Below are 15349 nucleotides of genomic sequence, written 5' to 3'. Positions count from 1 at the left end.
GCCAGATCATTGCAACAGTTCTGATCCTCTATAAGGATGTCTGTGAGGGAGCTCTGTTTTGCTTATATTTCTGTGTTTCTTGTCTTGGCATTTGCTTTAAAGAATGCAATTCTTTATTCTTATTCTTAATTCTTAATTTCAGAAGTGCTGTAAGCAGTATAGTTCATTGTCTTGTATGGAAGAAAGCACTACTCATATTTAGCCAGGAAATAACTGCTCTTATCCAGGGCAGGGAATAGTTAAAGTTTTTGCCACTTTAACTATTGCAATTGTGGAATTGTGTATATATTGTGGAATTTTTGTATATATAAATTGTGGAATTTTTGTATATAGCTAATGCCCTGTTTCCTGAAATCAGCAAGCTAACACATGTAGGTGTGTTATACCTTATGAATGTTTTATGGTACAGATCTGTGTGTAGCCATAAAACATCATCGTGGCAATTCCTGGCTCCTTGTGTCTCTCGCATATGTAGAGTGCTTTCCATCTTAAAACACTGAAAGTGCTTTCAAAGTTGTGTTCCCTTTCCCATTTTGAAGGTGGGAGAATTTGAGAAATAGATGTTTCTCCCTTGCCTCTTGTTTAATTGAAAACTGTGCGTGATTAAGCCAGTGTGATTTTATAAACAGAGTAGGTTTGAATCTCAGAGAGATTAGTAAGGTCAAGCAGTGAGAGAACCAGGGTTACAGCACAACTGGAGCCAAACCATTAAATACTTTAGCACACTGTAAACTTTAAAATACCATGTACACCTAAAATCATGAGTGGGTAGCAATTGAAGGGGAATTTTTTTTAGTGTAATCTGCTTTTTTTAGAGGAAATGTAAAGAGGCTATTAAGCATTAAATATGAAACACTCCTCAAGCACAGGTCACAAGGTTCAATTTTTAATGATAATCAGCAGAGACATAATGAAACTTAGTTGGTTTAAATTGCAGCTGAGAAAATGCGTGTTAAGTTCCAGGTAAAGCCTTTGGATTAGGAGAGTGGTGGGGCAACACAACTGCTCCTAAGGAAGACACTTGTTGCTCTCCATTCTCATGCAGTCTATTTTGCAGGTCCAGGTCAGGAGGAAGTGGATTTTTTCTATAGCTGTAGGAAATAATGCAGAGTGACACTGTGGGACCCCCTTAGTTTGGAAATATGAGTAGGCATTACATCTCAAAGATGATCTGGAGCTAATCAAACCTGTCCTGACCCCTTGGGGTTTGTTTGGATTAGGTGATTAAGAAGTCATTTTCTAGTCTGATTGAAGAGTTCAGTAACTTACTATATTGCCTCAGACCAGCTGGTACACTGCATCTGAGGTGGAACACACTAGTTCATGTGGCAACACTGTACTTAATACAGCAGCATTGCTAGAGGAGTGGAAAGTTAACACTGAAAAGACAGAGGCTTCAGAGTAAGTGCAGAAAGTGCATAAAAGAGGATAGTGCATAAAAGGAAGTAATTTTTTGGACTGAAAGTGTGGCTTTAATGTAATCAATGAAGAGTCTGATAAGCTAGAAAGGAATTCTGTTGTACTTCATGCTCAACTCTTTTGCTACAAGTCCTTGTACACTATTTGTTACAATAGCTTGTCTGATCATTCTTGCTAAAGAGTGAAAAGAACACAGGTAACTCCTTCTCTGAAGTGCTTATTTGCCAAGAGGTGCATCACGGGGAATGAAGAGGCAGAGCTGGAGATGTGTGTGCAGTCACGGGGCTGGGGTCTCAGTTCCTGAGATGTGGTGGGACAGCTCAGGTGCCTGGAACGCTGCTGTGGATGGAGATGTCCCTTCTTAGGAAAGACAGAGCAGGAGGATAGGATGGTGGAGTTGCAAGGTTGAGACCTTGTGTATAAGGCCTAAGGGCTGACACAGGAGACAAACACTGCTGTGGGTGTTTATTCCGGGCCACCTGGTCAGGATGAGGAAGCTTTTGAGGCCTTTTACAGAGAGCTGAGAGTCACCTCACAGTCAGAGGCCTTGGGTCTCACAAGGGACTTCAGTCACCCTGATACCTGCTGGGAAGGACACACAGCCCGGTGTGCACAGTACAGGAGATTCCTCCAGTGTACCCATGACAATTGCTTTACTCAGGTTTTGGAGAGGGGTACTGCTGGGCCTGGTACTGACAAAAAGAAAAAGGGAACTGGTGGGGGACATTAAGGCTGGGGGCAGCCTTGGCCGTAGTGATCAGGAAAGGATACAGGATCATGGGTAGTATGCACCAAACAGTAAAAGGAAATGCAGCCTTGTATTTGAAGATGGATAACTTTGACCTCAGAGAAGGCTGAGGGTTGATTTGTTAATTTTTACAAGTATCTAAAGCATGGGTGCAAGTAAGATGCAGCTGGACTCTTCTCAGTAGTCAGGATGAGGAGCAATGGGCACAAGCTGGAACACAGGAAGTTCCATTTAAACATAAAAAAATTCCTCGCTATGAGGGTGACAAGGCACTGGAACAGGCTGCACAGGGAGGCTGTGGAGTCACCTTCTCTGGAGATATTCAAAATCCACCTGGATGTATTCCTCCGTGATGTGCTCTGTGGAGTCCTGCTTTAGTGGTAGAGTTGTACTGGATGATCTCCAGAGGTCCCTTCCAACCCCTAATATTCTGAGATTCAATGAAATAGAAGACCTCACTCACTGTAGTTCTTTGTGTTTATTCCTCAACAGCTGCAGCATGTTCAGGAAAATACATGCAATACCACTGCCTTTTTAAGTAGGGAACTTTGTTTAAAAAAACTGATTCACTACATTCTTTTTTTCTTACAGGGCCTGCTCCAGATATGGTTTCTGATAAAATCTATCAAATCAGCAAAACCTTGGAGGAATATGCCATTTGTCCTGATCTCAGAGTTGATTTATCACGCCTAGGAAGACAAGAATTTGATCTGGAGAACAAATTCAAACCTTTCCGAGGTATCAATATATGCTTTTATGCATGCTGCATTAATTGATTCTAAATATTGGAATTGCTGCAGAATGATGTAACAGGTCATTATTTAAGCAGAACTTCAATTCTTCGAAATGCCTTACTACAAGTTCTCAAAATATTACACAGTATAGGTAAGTGTTGAGTTGGTTGTCTTGTAAAGAAGCTGAGTCACAGACCTCACATGCATTAGGCATCATCATTTAGCCAATTACCTTCACCAAATACATGTCCTTAGGCTTGCTAGTAGTTAAAATCCTTTTTTGACTAGGAGGGATTTGCTCATGTAAGTCAAAATAATAAAAGGGTTCATGAAAATCTCAGCTTATTAATTCTATGCTCACACTGCCTTAAATGTTGTGAGATGTGTAAGGCACTATGCATCCCCTCAGACTCCTCTGATGCAAATGGAAAAGGAGTGCTTAAACACATACTTTAAGCAAGGGAATACTTCTTTAGTATTCTTACTTTCAAATGAGCTAACAGAGCAATTTTTTATTGGAAGGAGTCAAAAGCAAAGGAAGAGACCCATACAATATTTTGAATACTGCAAAACTCTGTATGGCCTCAAGAGCTCTTCCTTCTTCTGATATCCTAGAATTAAAGCCAGTTCATTTCCTATGAAAAACACCATATTTTGAGACAAAGTACATGTTGATAAAGTTTTTTATTAAAACTACTCTGAAATTATGTTGTTGGGTGTTTTGGGTTGTTTTGTTGGTTGTTGGTTTTTTTTTTTGTTTTTTTTTTTCAAAGAAAATATTTGGCTTTTCAGGCAAATAAAAAAAAAAAGTTCAGCTCTAACACCACTCTGGAATCTTATGGTTGCTACAATTTTAAATCTCTTCAGACTGTATTTTTCTAAATTAAAACTTGACCCCCTCCCTGACTTAGTATAGAAGTAGATTAAAATTAATGGCAATTTGTCTGAATGTTTGTCTAAGGAAAAGTAATTTCCCAACCAAGTCTTCCCAGAATATATCATCTTGGAACAATAGAGCTTCAAGGGATTTCTGCAGAAACAATGTAATTGGCTTATAAGAGCATGAATAAATATAGTTGTATTTAAAACTTTTCCTTTTCAGTTACATGAGCTAACTTGTGAATCTGCCCTACAGAGGTACTGAAGCACCTAAGAGTAAAGCAGTTAGACAAAATAATTTTTAAACTTTAATTCTGCAGGCACTTTATCTTAGCATGTGTGAATAACTCCACTGAAGCTGAGGCATTTATTCATATGTGCAAGGTTTAGACCCTACTTGAAGATAAGTAGTAAACCTTGAGGCTTCCAACATACACCATAATGAACTAATTTTCAAATACATTTTACAGGTTTTTTTTTCAGCCTTGAGAATTCTATTTTGTTGCTTGTCCCTTTAGGTGTATTTTCAGAATCTACTTGTAAGTGTTTTTCTAGTTTCAAAAAATATCTGTCATTTTAATGTTATCCTAAAGAAGGGCATTAGGGTGAGGTCAGTGTTTCCGAGGAAGACTGGCTGATATTCTAAGTAATAATTTAACTTTTAATTAAAATATTTCAAGATACTAATTTAACCAGATAAAAAGACATTTTTGTAACATAGGCTTTTTAATTTAATAAGCAAAAGCAGTATGTTCCAAAGTGACCTGAGAAGCATAGCTTCTGACTGCTTTCATTATGACAGACTTAGTTTCATTAATTCATTTTAGTTCAATGTTTAAAATTTAAAAAAATGAAAAAATTCATAGCTTTCTTATTTTATAAATTTAGAATTCAAATTAGCAAGAGCAGATGTCTAAAGCCATCTGTCTAAAGCCAGATGTTGTATGGGTGCCTAACTTTCCTAAATCATTGAGATACAAAATGCAGAAGTATCATGGTAGATTGGTAACAAACTGGAGGCAGATATTCCAGGTGGCAAAACTGAGAATAGTCTGTATGTCTTTCCTGATGGAATGGAGCAGGTAGAAACTGCTGTCAGGCAGAAAAATAGAATGTGTGACTTCATCTTGGCACAGACGTTTTCCTCTGGAAATAAACATGTTTAGTTTGAAAAGTTGTTCCGTGATTTAGTGAATGATTAAGCAGAGTTTATTTTGCTGCAGTGTGCTCTAATGAATGTTTTCAGTTAAAGAGGAACTGTCCATGTACCTCACCTCTGCAGGCAAAACTGTTGGCCTCTGAAAGGCTTGAAGCTTTTTGGCAGCCACACTGAAATCAGGGGATGTGTTTGACTTTGCCCCAATGGGCTTCAGAGCAAATCCCTGTCATGTAGAGCCTCTGTGTTTTGGTTTTAGTTGAGTTGGATGGCTGGTGGGAATATGCATAAAGAGATGTTTTACCATGCATGAACTGTAGTGATTTTTTTCCTGCCTAATTTTCTACCCATTTTTTCTAGTGGAAATTGTGGATTCTGTGGATATCTACCTCAATCTCCTTCGAAGTATCTTCAACTTCAATGCGATCAGAAATTTGCTGACCGGACCCAACCAGATTAAAATAAGGATTGATGCCATGAATGGAGGTATGAACTTAAGTTGCTATCAGGACAAAATTGTAGGTACACTGCAGTAGTTTCCCAATAAAGGTACAGCATGTAAGAGGCAGACTTTTTTTAAAAAAGCGTAATTAATAAGGATTAAGGGTAAAACCAAAGGATTTGAACATTATACTGGTAACAAAGACAATCTTCACAATGGGTTAGACCCCTTACTAGGCAAAGATAACTTTTCTTGATAGAGAAATGCAGGCATATGTGTCCAATAAATGTTTTATTTCTGCATTTGGAAGCAAGCAGGATGTGGTAATCTTCCCATGAGAGGGTAATAAAGCGTGCAGTAGCCAAGGTGGTTACAAGGCAGTTTCTACTATGAGTAAATTCTAAATGGTATAAAATTAGTTAGGTCTAAGGAAATTGCACTCAGGAGTCCTTAAACTTGGCTGAGACCTTGGTCTCTCTCACATTGACTTTTAAAAAATGTCAGTGTACTGGGGGCAAGAGGAGAGCAAGTGTCACAGAAGACAACAAGGGGACCAATTCTGAGACACTATGAAAAAATTGTCCTCTTTGTCACTTGGTGAAACATATATTGGTATGAGATCTATCTTACTCTACATCATGAAAAAATAAATAAAGATTTGTACAGATGATGACTGGAAGGACAGGAATGTAAATAATGATGTTCAACCTTATCATGTGGAAAAAAAAATCCAACAAATGAACCAGGTTTTGTTCTTTAATGAGATTACAAAAACTGACTAATAAAGGGAACTAGATGGACTTACAAAGCTTTTGTACAGTCTAATAGTCACTGTTCAAAAGATAACAGTGGGTGTACAGTCAGTGTGAACACCCAGTTTTTCCAGGCTGTGGTAGAAGAGCAGATGGTGTCCTGAGCAACACAGCAATGAGGAAGGCACTGCCTCCTGTCACATATTGCACCAGAGAGAATGTTACTCAAGTGGTGTGTAGAGCTCTCATGTCCAGATCTATAAGTGAGTGTTGAAAAATTTTATATGTGGTCACAAAGATGCACAGTCTGGCTCAGGGTCAGAAAAACTAATGCACCATAAGTGTTTGAAAAGACTTCACTTGCAAGGTGAACTGGCTTTATGACTTTTTAACTTGTGGAGAAATAGCCATACATAGTACACATAGAGTAGTTGTATATGAGAATATTTGTTTATACAAAAGAGAAAGTTTTGGTTTTTTTCACAGCAGAAATATTATTTCTCAGTCTTTTATTCCCCCAAATACCATAAAGAATAAGTAATGAGAAGTTGAGGCCAGGGAAATGCAAACTAAAATGTATCTCGCCTGTTTACGGGTACCAGTCAATAACCACTGGAGCAATCTACCACAGAGTTGATCCATTTGGCAGCCGGATACAAGTGGTGCTCCCCAGGGCTCACTCTTGGGCCCAGTTCTCTTGAGTATGTTTATCAGTGATCTGGATGAGGGGATAGAGTGCACCACCAGTAAATTTGCAGATGACACCAAGTTAGGCAGGAATGTTGATTTACTTGATGATAGGAAGGATCGGCACAGGCACGATTGATGAGTGGAGGCCAGCTGTGTGAGGTCCAACAATGCCAAGTGGCAGGTTGTGTGCTAGGGTCACAGCAGCCCCGTGCAATGCTACAGGCTTCAGGAGGGGTAGTAGCTGCAAAGCTGCCCAGAGGAAAAGGACCTGGGGGTGTTGATTGACAGCTTGATGAATATAAGCCAGCAGTGTGCCAAGAAAACCAAGAACATCCTGGCTTGTAACAGGAATAATGTGGCCAGCAGGATTAGGGAAGTGATCATTCCCCTGTTCTTGGCACTGATGAGGCTGCACCTTGAATACTGTGCCAGTGAGTGGACCACTCACTATAAGGTGTATATTTTGTTACTGGAGGATTTATGGAGATGGTAGTGAAGCTGGTAAAGGGTCTGTAGAGTAAGTCTTTTGAGGAGTGTCTGAGGGAACTGGGATTGTTTAAGGTGGAAAAGAAGAAGCTGAAGAGAGACCCTATCACTCCCTACAACTGCCTGAAAGGAGACTAGCCAGGCAGGGCTTGGTCTCTTCTCCCATGTAACAAGAGATAGGACAAGAGGAAATGGTCTTAAGTTGTTCCAGGGGCTTAGATTGGAGGTTAGGAAAAAAAAGTTCACTGAAGGGTATGTCAGGAACTGACACAGGCTGCCCAGGGAAGTGATTGAGTCACCATCCCTGGATATATTTGAAAGAGATGTAGATGACATGCTTAGGGACGTAAGTTTAGTGGTAGACTTGGCAGTGCTGGGTTTATGGTTGGACTTCAAGTTCTTAAAGGTCTTTTCCAACCTAAACAATTCCATTATTCTAAGATAAGTGGAGTGTGTCCCTCTCCTGGTGGCATCAGATCAAAAGATTTTTTGGATAAGATGCATTAAAAAAAAAGTGAGTCACGAACTGCAGTATTCTGTACATTAAAGAAGGCCACATGTGTACATGGACAAACTGTCTTCCAAAGTTTGTTTTAGCTCTTCAGTTCTGGAAATACCAATGACTGTAGGCATTGCTAGTTTAATGTTGGCATAGAAAAGTAATTCTTCAGAAGTATACTCTTCATGAGAATATGATCAATGTTTACCATGTATGTTACAGAAATTGCATGTAGGTTTTCTTAAAGACAAATTTCTTACAGAGGTTTCCCTCTGTTTACAGTTGCTCCAGGTAACAAGATTTCAGAGTAAGGTAAAATAGGGAGCATAAGAGAGTGAGCAATCATGAAAATTTTTACCTCTGAGTGACCTGTTCACACCTGCCTCAGGGATTCAGAAAGCTCATTTGTGAGTGTCTGTTCAGATGCTGACCACACAAATGTAGATTTCATACGTTACTGACATTATAGTTTCTTCCTACAAGTAGGTGATTTGATAGTGAGATTGAACAATGTTCTGTACAATTTGCTAATTATTGCATTTCTAGGTCAATATGTACTCAGGATCCATTTTTTTTCTGAGCTGAAATTTTAGAAATTTGCTACTAATACCAAGAAAATATTCTATACAGTTATTCAAAATGAAAATTCATTGGTTAAAAGATAATACACTATATACTTTCATTCAGTCATTGGCATTAGGATGGGAAATTCCTCTACAGAAAGAAAAAGGCACAAGATGTACATGAAACACAATGCTCATCCAAAATGGACCTGACTGATGTTTTGGGATACCCCCACAGCATTGCGTATAATAGCTATGATACAGCATGAGCTAGGAGCTCAGTTGGCCATATCTTTGTCAAAGTAAAGAAGCTATTTTGAATTTTTAGAAAAATTTTATTTATTATCTATGTGGTAGTAATTAAAATTTTGTAAAAATCCTTTGTTGGACAAACTTACTCTAATTTTAATACGAACTGGAATGTTGAGGTAAGTTTATTTCTCACTTACATTCCCTCACTGTTTGCTTTCCTTACTGTTACATGTCAAACTGTTGTTGAATTCCAGAACACATTGAACAGCATCTTAGTTTTGTTCTAGTGTATGATAATTGCTTTACTTACTAATGGGTGAATAAAATGTGCATCTTTCACCATTCAGTGATTACTTTTTCACTTCCAGTAGTTGAGAACTGTACTTTAATGCTTAATTGCTGATTGTTTATTTAGTGGGGGGAAAATCACACACTCAGCTGTGAAATAACAATAATACGGTTTCTCTTGATAGAACAGCTATCTAGAATTTCTGAAAGCACGTTTTGTATCAAGTCTCTATGGTGCTGAGAAAAATTTAAATGTCAAGCATATGCTTTTGTGATTGCATGGTAGACTTCTGTTTTTGCAGTTATGGGACCTTATGTAAGAAGAATCCTGTGTGATGAATTGGGAGCTCCTGCAAATTCTGCCATAAACTGTATTCCTCTGGAGGATTTTGGCGGACAGCCTCCTGATCCCAATTTAACATATGCAACTGCCTTGCTGGAGGCTATGAAAGGTGGAGAATATGGATTTGGAGCAGCTTTTGATGCAGATGGAGTAAGTGTTTTTATCTGTCTGGAGGTGTTACCGTAGCTATACTTTTTGCCTGGGGTCAGATATGGGACAAGTGAACTATAGTTTATTTGCTTTTCAGTAAGCCCTCAATGCTGAAAGTGGTATTACTTTCAGGTCCAGATGATAACGTTTGGAACCCTTAAATGAAACACATATGTTGTAATTTGTCTCTGCAGATGACTGCAGATTGAGCAGGATTTGAATCCAGAATTAGAATTCATTAAATGTTAGGCTGGTTTTATCTTGTGTAACACTTTTATTCCTGGTTAGGAAGAGACAGTATATATAAATAAAATGGACTTGTTAAAGTAAGTAGTAACTAATTTAATCCTTTTTGGTTAACATTATAAATCGAGCTATTTTCAGCTAAATAAAGCACTGAATCTCTGCTTTAATTTTTAATGTCATAAATGGCAAAGTATTACAGAAATAACTTTCTCTCCTACCAGGGTGGGAGGAAGATGGAAAGGTTCTGTAGAAGAGCAGCTGTTTTCCATTGTCAGTAAACACAAATCAGCCACCTACTCTCCATGTAGTGCATGCTGATGGCAAAAAGATTCTCCTGCGCCAGCATTCCCTCCCAGTAAGAGGCCTACTGAAGTGTCACGTAGGAGGATGAAGCTAGGGACTGGTCTGGAACTTAGATTTGCAAGGCTGGAGAGAAGTGAGATTGTAAACCTTGCAGGTTGATGCCAATAAATTATTTTACCCAAAGACAGATGCAAATAACCCAAGCCTGTTATTTTTTCCCCTACCTACAGTGGATCTAATGAATGAAATTACCTCTCTGCAAACCATGTAATTTAAGATGCCTTTTGGAATTTCTTTTCTTCTTCAGGACCGCTACATGATCCTCGGCCAAAATGGTTTCTTTGTTAATGCATCAGATTCACTGGCTATAATTGCTGCCAATCTGTCTTGCATTCCATACTTTTGTCAGAGGGGTGTCCGAGGATTTGGCAGGAGCATGCCTACCAGCACAGCCCTGGACAAGTAAGATGAAACATTTATTTACATGACCTTGGTCATTACATTAATTATCACTCTGTTTTGTATTACATAGTAGTTCCAAAATTGTGAAGTCTTTTGGTAAGACCTTCTAATTTTCACCATCTTTATGTGCTTTACTCTGTTAACTAGTTGCAGTGATATTTGATATTACCTAGACTAATTTTACCAAACTTTTCTTAAATTAAAATGGCTCAATTCATTCTGGAAAAGAAATAAGTAAGTTAAATCTTTCTAGAAGTACAAACACTTGGATGGTAATTCCTTTTCCAAAAACCACCGCTCTTCCTTTTTCAGTAAATAATGCTTTATATCCTAACCCAGCAGCCCTTGTGAGGGAACCCATGGAAGTTGAAAACAGGTAAAGTATTAATTCAGTACTAACCAAGCGTTAAAAAAACCAAAACACACCCCACACCCTTATTATTTTAAGTCACTGAAATATATAACCTATTATGATACAAAATGTCCCAGGAGTGACTGCAAGCAGTTATTAAATACATTCCCAGTTTCAAGGCAGGTTAAAAGGATACCTAAAGCTATTCCTGACAAGTTTAATCTGCTCTCAAAATGTTTTCTGGGTGTACGTCCTGTATTAGCATCTGAATTTTCAATGTCTCATCCAGACCGAAACTTTGCATAAATACTGACAGAAGAAGATTAGGCTGAACGTTATTGCCTTGTATATTCTTCATGGAAAGAGCATTCACTGAGTATATTGTGTCTCAGTTCTGGTCTGGTTGCATAACTTTACTAACATAAGACAGATCTGCTGCCCCCATTAAACACATCTAATCAGAAAGTAGTGATTTTAAAGTTTGAAAAGCAAAGTTATTAGGGTGCTTCCATATTCAGGAAGTTTCTAAGAGTTACCAAATTCAGAGCTAGCAACTTCCTTTAAACACTGTACACGTTTTTCAGGGAAAATTTCCTTATGTATAGGTAGGTGTCCTAGTTTAAGGAAAGACTGTTATGTCAGAGTTTGCTCTATTTTGTTTATTCTGTTTAGAGATCCAAAAATCTCATTGTTTAAGTGAAAGATACCTTTATAATGAAATACTACATAAAGAAAGACAGGATCATTCTGGATATAAACCCCAGGATCTTTGCATTTCTGTAAGACTGGAAGAAACAGTGACATTTCAATATGCTTGTCTGTCTTGTTTTCTTAAAGTTTGCTAAATATGTCAGAAAGTACTGAAGTCATTTTCAATAACACTGACTATTTGAATTATGTTCTTGACAATGTTTACTTGACCTTTGGGAGCACACATAGTCTCATTGTGATTACTGCCTTATTTAGTTCTGTGGAGCTAAGTCTGATTATTAAATAAAACTGAGTAACTGATAATGATGGAAAGATGTAAATATTTTCCTAGACATTCTTACAAATATTTATTATTGTGAAGTTTTCAGTCTGTATTCAGGACACTTGATTATTTTATTTTTCTTTCATTTTTTGTTGTCTTTTTTTCCCTGAAGATTTGCATTTACATGCTCTTGAAGCTGACCACTTTTGCTTTCTGACTCATTTATGCACATGACAATGCAAAATACCTGTGATGAGTTTGTTTGTTTTTTGGTTTTTTTAATCTGACAGTGAAAGCTTGTGGACATTGGCCAAAATCAACTTAATGAGATAAATCTTAATGAGCTTCTGAATAGTGATTTTAACAAGATATGTCAAACTTTCTGAGCAAAATGTTACAGAATGGCATCTGATGCATGCTGTGATCTATCCTGCTTGTGTAACTTTCCAAAACTGCCTGTTTTTTACCTTCTTTGCAATTGTTAACTATTTGTAGTTATACCAATGCTGGAGATTTTATTAGAAGATCCTAAAAGAGACATCAAAATATTCATCCAGATACTTACAGTGGGTTGACCTCAGCTGGCTGCCAAATGCCTACTCACTCTCTTACCCCCCCTTCTCAACAGGACAGGATCAGGATGAAAGAACTTGTAGGTGAGACAGGCAGGGAGATCACTTGCCAACTGCTATCAAGGGCAGAAGACTTGACTTCAGAAAAATTAATATAATTTGTCATAATTTGAAATAGATTTGGATAGTGAGAAACAGAAAGTACACAGATCAAACCAACACCGTTCCTCCAGTCCTTTTTTCCAACTTCATTCTTCTGTGTCCTCCATGCCAAGCAGTGCAATGGGGTGGGAGTGTTAGTCCATGAGAGCTCCCCTCTGCCTCTCCTCCACACCCTTCCCCTACACCAGCATTGTTTCTCCTTATGGTCTGCAGTCCTTCAGGCAAAAAAATTGGTCTCCACCAGCTAAAGTTGCTGTCAAGAAACATCCATCAGCTCCCACCATGGTCCTCTTCAGGGGCTGCAGGATGATCTCCGCTTCAGCATCTGAAGCAGCTCTGCCTCTTCCTCCTTGCTTCTTCTTTGCTCCTAGCATATGCTGTTTCTTCCTTAACCATTACTGCTGGGCAACTTTTTGCCCTTTTAAAGTCTGTTACCCTAGAGCTATGACCAGCTTGGCATTTGGGCTCAGCTGTGCTCTGTGATGGGTTTGTGGCAGCTGATGGGAACTCCCTGTGTCTGGGGTGGAACAGCCCAGGCCCCTCCTGACAGAGCCCACCCTGCAGCTGACCACTGGCAAACCCTGCCATGTGCACCCAGTGGAACACCTAAAACAAATCCCATAAAAACAGAAGTAGTTACTCATATCTAGACTGTCATTAATTCAGATTGGCATTTATTTCATTTAAGGTAGTAGCTGCATAGCAGACATTTTTATATGTGAAGGTTAAGTGGTAAAGTTTATTCTTATTCATATATCCATGGTTTTTTTTAGATGTGTCCCATTTACCTCTCTAGATTTAATAATGAAATATGACAGCCTGAGTTAGTCATAATTTGGCCTTCAATAAGTGTCCCTTACCATTCAGTTCCCTGGGAATGAATATTTAGAAAGGCTTTGCAAAGGCTTTTTTGTCAGTGAGTTAGAAGAAATAAGTAAAGGAAAAGGACTTTCTGACCAACTGTTAATCCCCATCAGGCATAGACAAGAATAAAAACAACACTTGATTAAAATGGGAGGAAAAGCACATTTAATAAACTTAGTACTTAAAAAAAATTTCTACTGTGCTACTGAGTGCTGATCTTCCTTATTTTCTGTATTTCCATTGTACTTACAATAGTAATTGAGGAACTCTTAAAGATGTCTGAAAAGTTCATGGCAAAATTTTTAATAGGTGCAGAAGTGCAAGAAACTTGTGAAGAAATAGTGCCTAGGAGAAGAAAAGAAATTTATATTCTACTTATTCGTCTTACTGAAGAAGTGATAACTGCAAGCTTTAATAGTACAGCCAGTACTCCATAAATGCTTAGACATCCTTGTCCCAATGGTTGTTAGCAGAGTAGGGAAACAGAGATAATTGTAATCAGAAATATATCCCTTATTTTTTTTTCATAAAAGAAAGACAGGTTCTTCTAGACATTCTTCATAGTATTTGATGTGTAATCACAGTGTCTCTGGAATGACACTTTTCCAGTCATCAGAGCCCCATTATTGTCTGAAAGTTGTATTTGATTTGCGTCTACAGAGGTAATCTTCATATTGTACTGTACCAAGTCCTCTCTTTTGTCCCACTTCTTGGTAATCTTGGTAATAACAGTAGCTCTGATGTGAGGGAATTGATTAAATCTCTTATTATGTTTTGTCCCTGTGGTGTGGCTACAGTGTAGCCTAAATCATTATTCTAGTGCTTTTTCTTAGTTGCAAAGAAAAATCAGACGTAGTACTTGAAAAACAGGATTTAGAAGATCTGATAATTTGTTCAATTGTGTGCATGATGATGCGTTCTTTAATAGTTTTTCACAGTGCTTTGTTAAACAGTGGGAAGTGACTCTTAAGTGTCACTTAGGAATACAGCAATAACAAACGGAGCACTGGATTATGAGAGAATTTGCTCAAGATGTTTAACATTTACATGTGTTTGCTTGAAGTGACTGCTGGAGTATACCAGCAAGTGCTGGGGGAAGAGTGTAGCACTTGACAGGAAACATCTGCTTTAATATGCTCCAACATCAACAAGATTGTGGCAGTACATCTCCAGACTTCAATTCTCTGGCAATATGTCCCCTTTAGTTGGTGTTCCTTTTCTTGTAGGAAGTGTGAATCTTTGTACCCTGTTCAACAAACTATTCCTTTTTCATATTTTTGCATTCTGAATGACTTGATGTCTGTATTACAAGAAATAAAATACTGGAATGTTAGCTAATCGCCTAGAAAATGAGAATCACAAAGGTGAGTAAAAATTGTTTATGTAGGAATTAGGAAGCTAAATGGGTGTGGAAACCAGCAGTCAAGTTGATACTGGAAAAGAAGGTCGTGAGAGTTCTACTGTGACAAGGATTAGCTAATATCTTGTTTCTACAGGCAAGTCATGGAAAGAGCACAAAGGTTCTGTGATTATACTTACCCTGAGCAAAGTCAAGCACCTTTCCAGATAACATGCTGTCACTTTACATCTGGTGGCACGTCTTTTAATGCAACTTTGACACATCAGTGTTCTGTCTGCTGACTGTCCATTTACTATTTGGTCAGCTAGAGCGTTAAGGGGGCCTGCAGTCACAGTGACTGTTCTGACTTGTTTAGAGAAATGTTCTTATGCAAATGAATGACAGAGATGTGGTAAGCTCCAAACAGCTGGTGTGGTTACAGGAAGACCCTGACAGCAAGAACTCTTGGGTTCACAGTGCTGGTTTAGAGTGAGGTCCATATTGTCTGAGGGACAGTGGGAAGCTTTGATTGAATGGCTCTTGCATGTTTGCTTCTTTAGGACAGGAGCCTGAAATGTGAGGAGGGATGAATGACATGAAGACAGGATGAAAAAAAAAAAATTCTGTCTTCTTGTCATAGTTTGAGTGGACAAGGATAATTTCTGGTACCAGCAC

At 38.3% G+C, this 15349-nt stretch overlaps 1 protein-coding gene across 1 annotated transcript in view; it reads left to right on the top strand.

Annotated features, from left to right (window-relative positions):
• The window catches only part of PGM5 (phosphoglucomutase 5), a 68668-nt gene that overhangs the window by 8233 nt on the left and 45086 nt on the right, over positions 1-15349 (top strand). Inside the window, exons 3-6 of the mRNA XM_030467687.1 lie at positions 2759-2905; positions 5297-5422; positions 9211-9401; positions 10258-10412. Coding sequence (XP_030323547.1) covers positions 2759-2905; positions 5297-5422; positions 9211-9401; positions 10258-10412 — 619 coding nt within the window. The remainder of the gene's footprint in view (positions 1-2758; positions 2906-5296; positions 5423-9210; positions 9402-10257; positions 10413-15349) is intronic.

Source organism: Calypte anna, chromosome Z (assembly GCF_003957555.1).
Source record: "Calypte anna isolate BGI_N300 chromosome Z, bCalAnn1_v1.p, whole genome shotgun sequence".
NCBI classification, from domain to species: Eukaryota; Metazoa; Chordata; class Aves; order Apodiformes; family Trochilidae; genus Calypte; species Calypte anna.
This window is presented reverse-complemented; position numbering and strand designations above follow the sequence as displayed.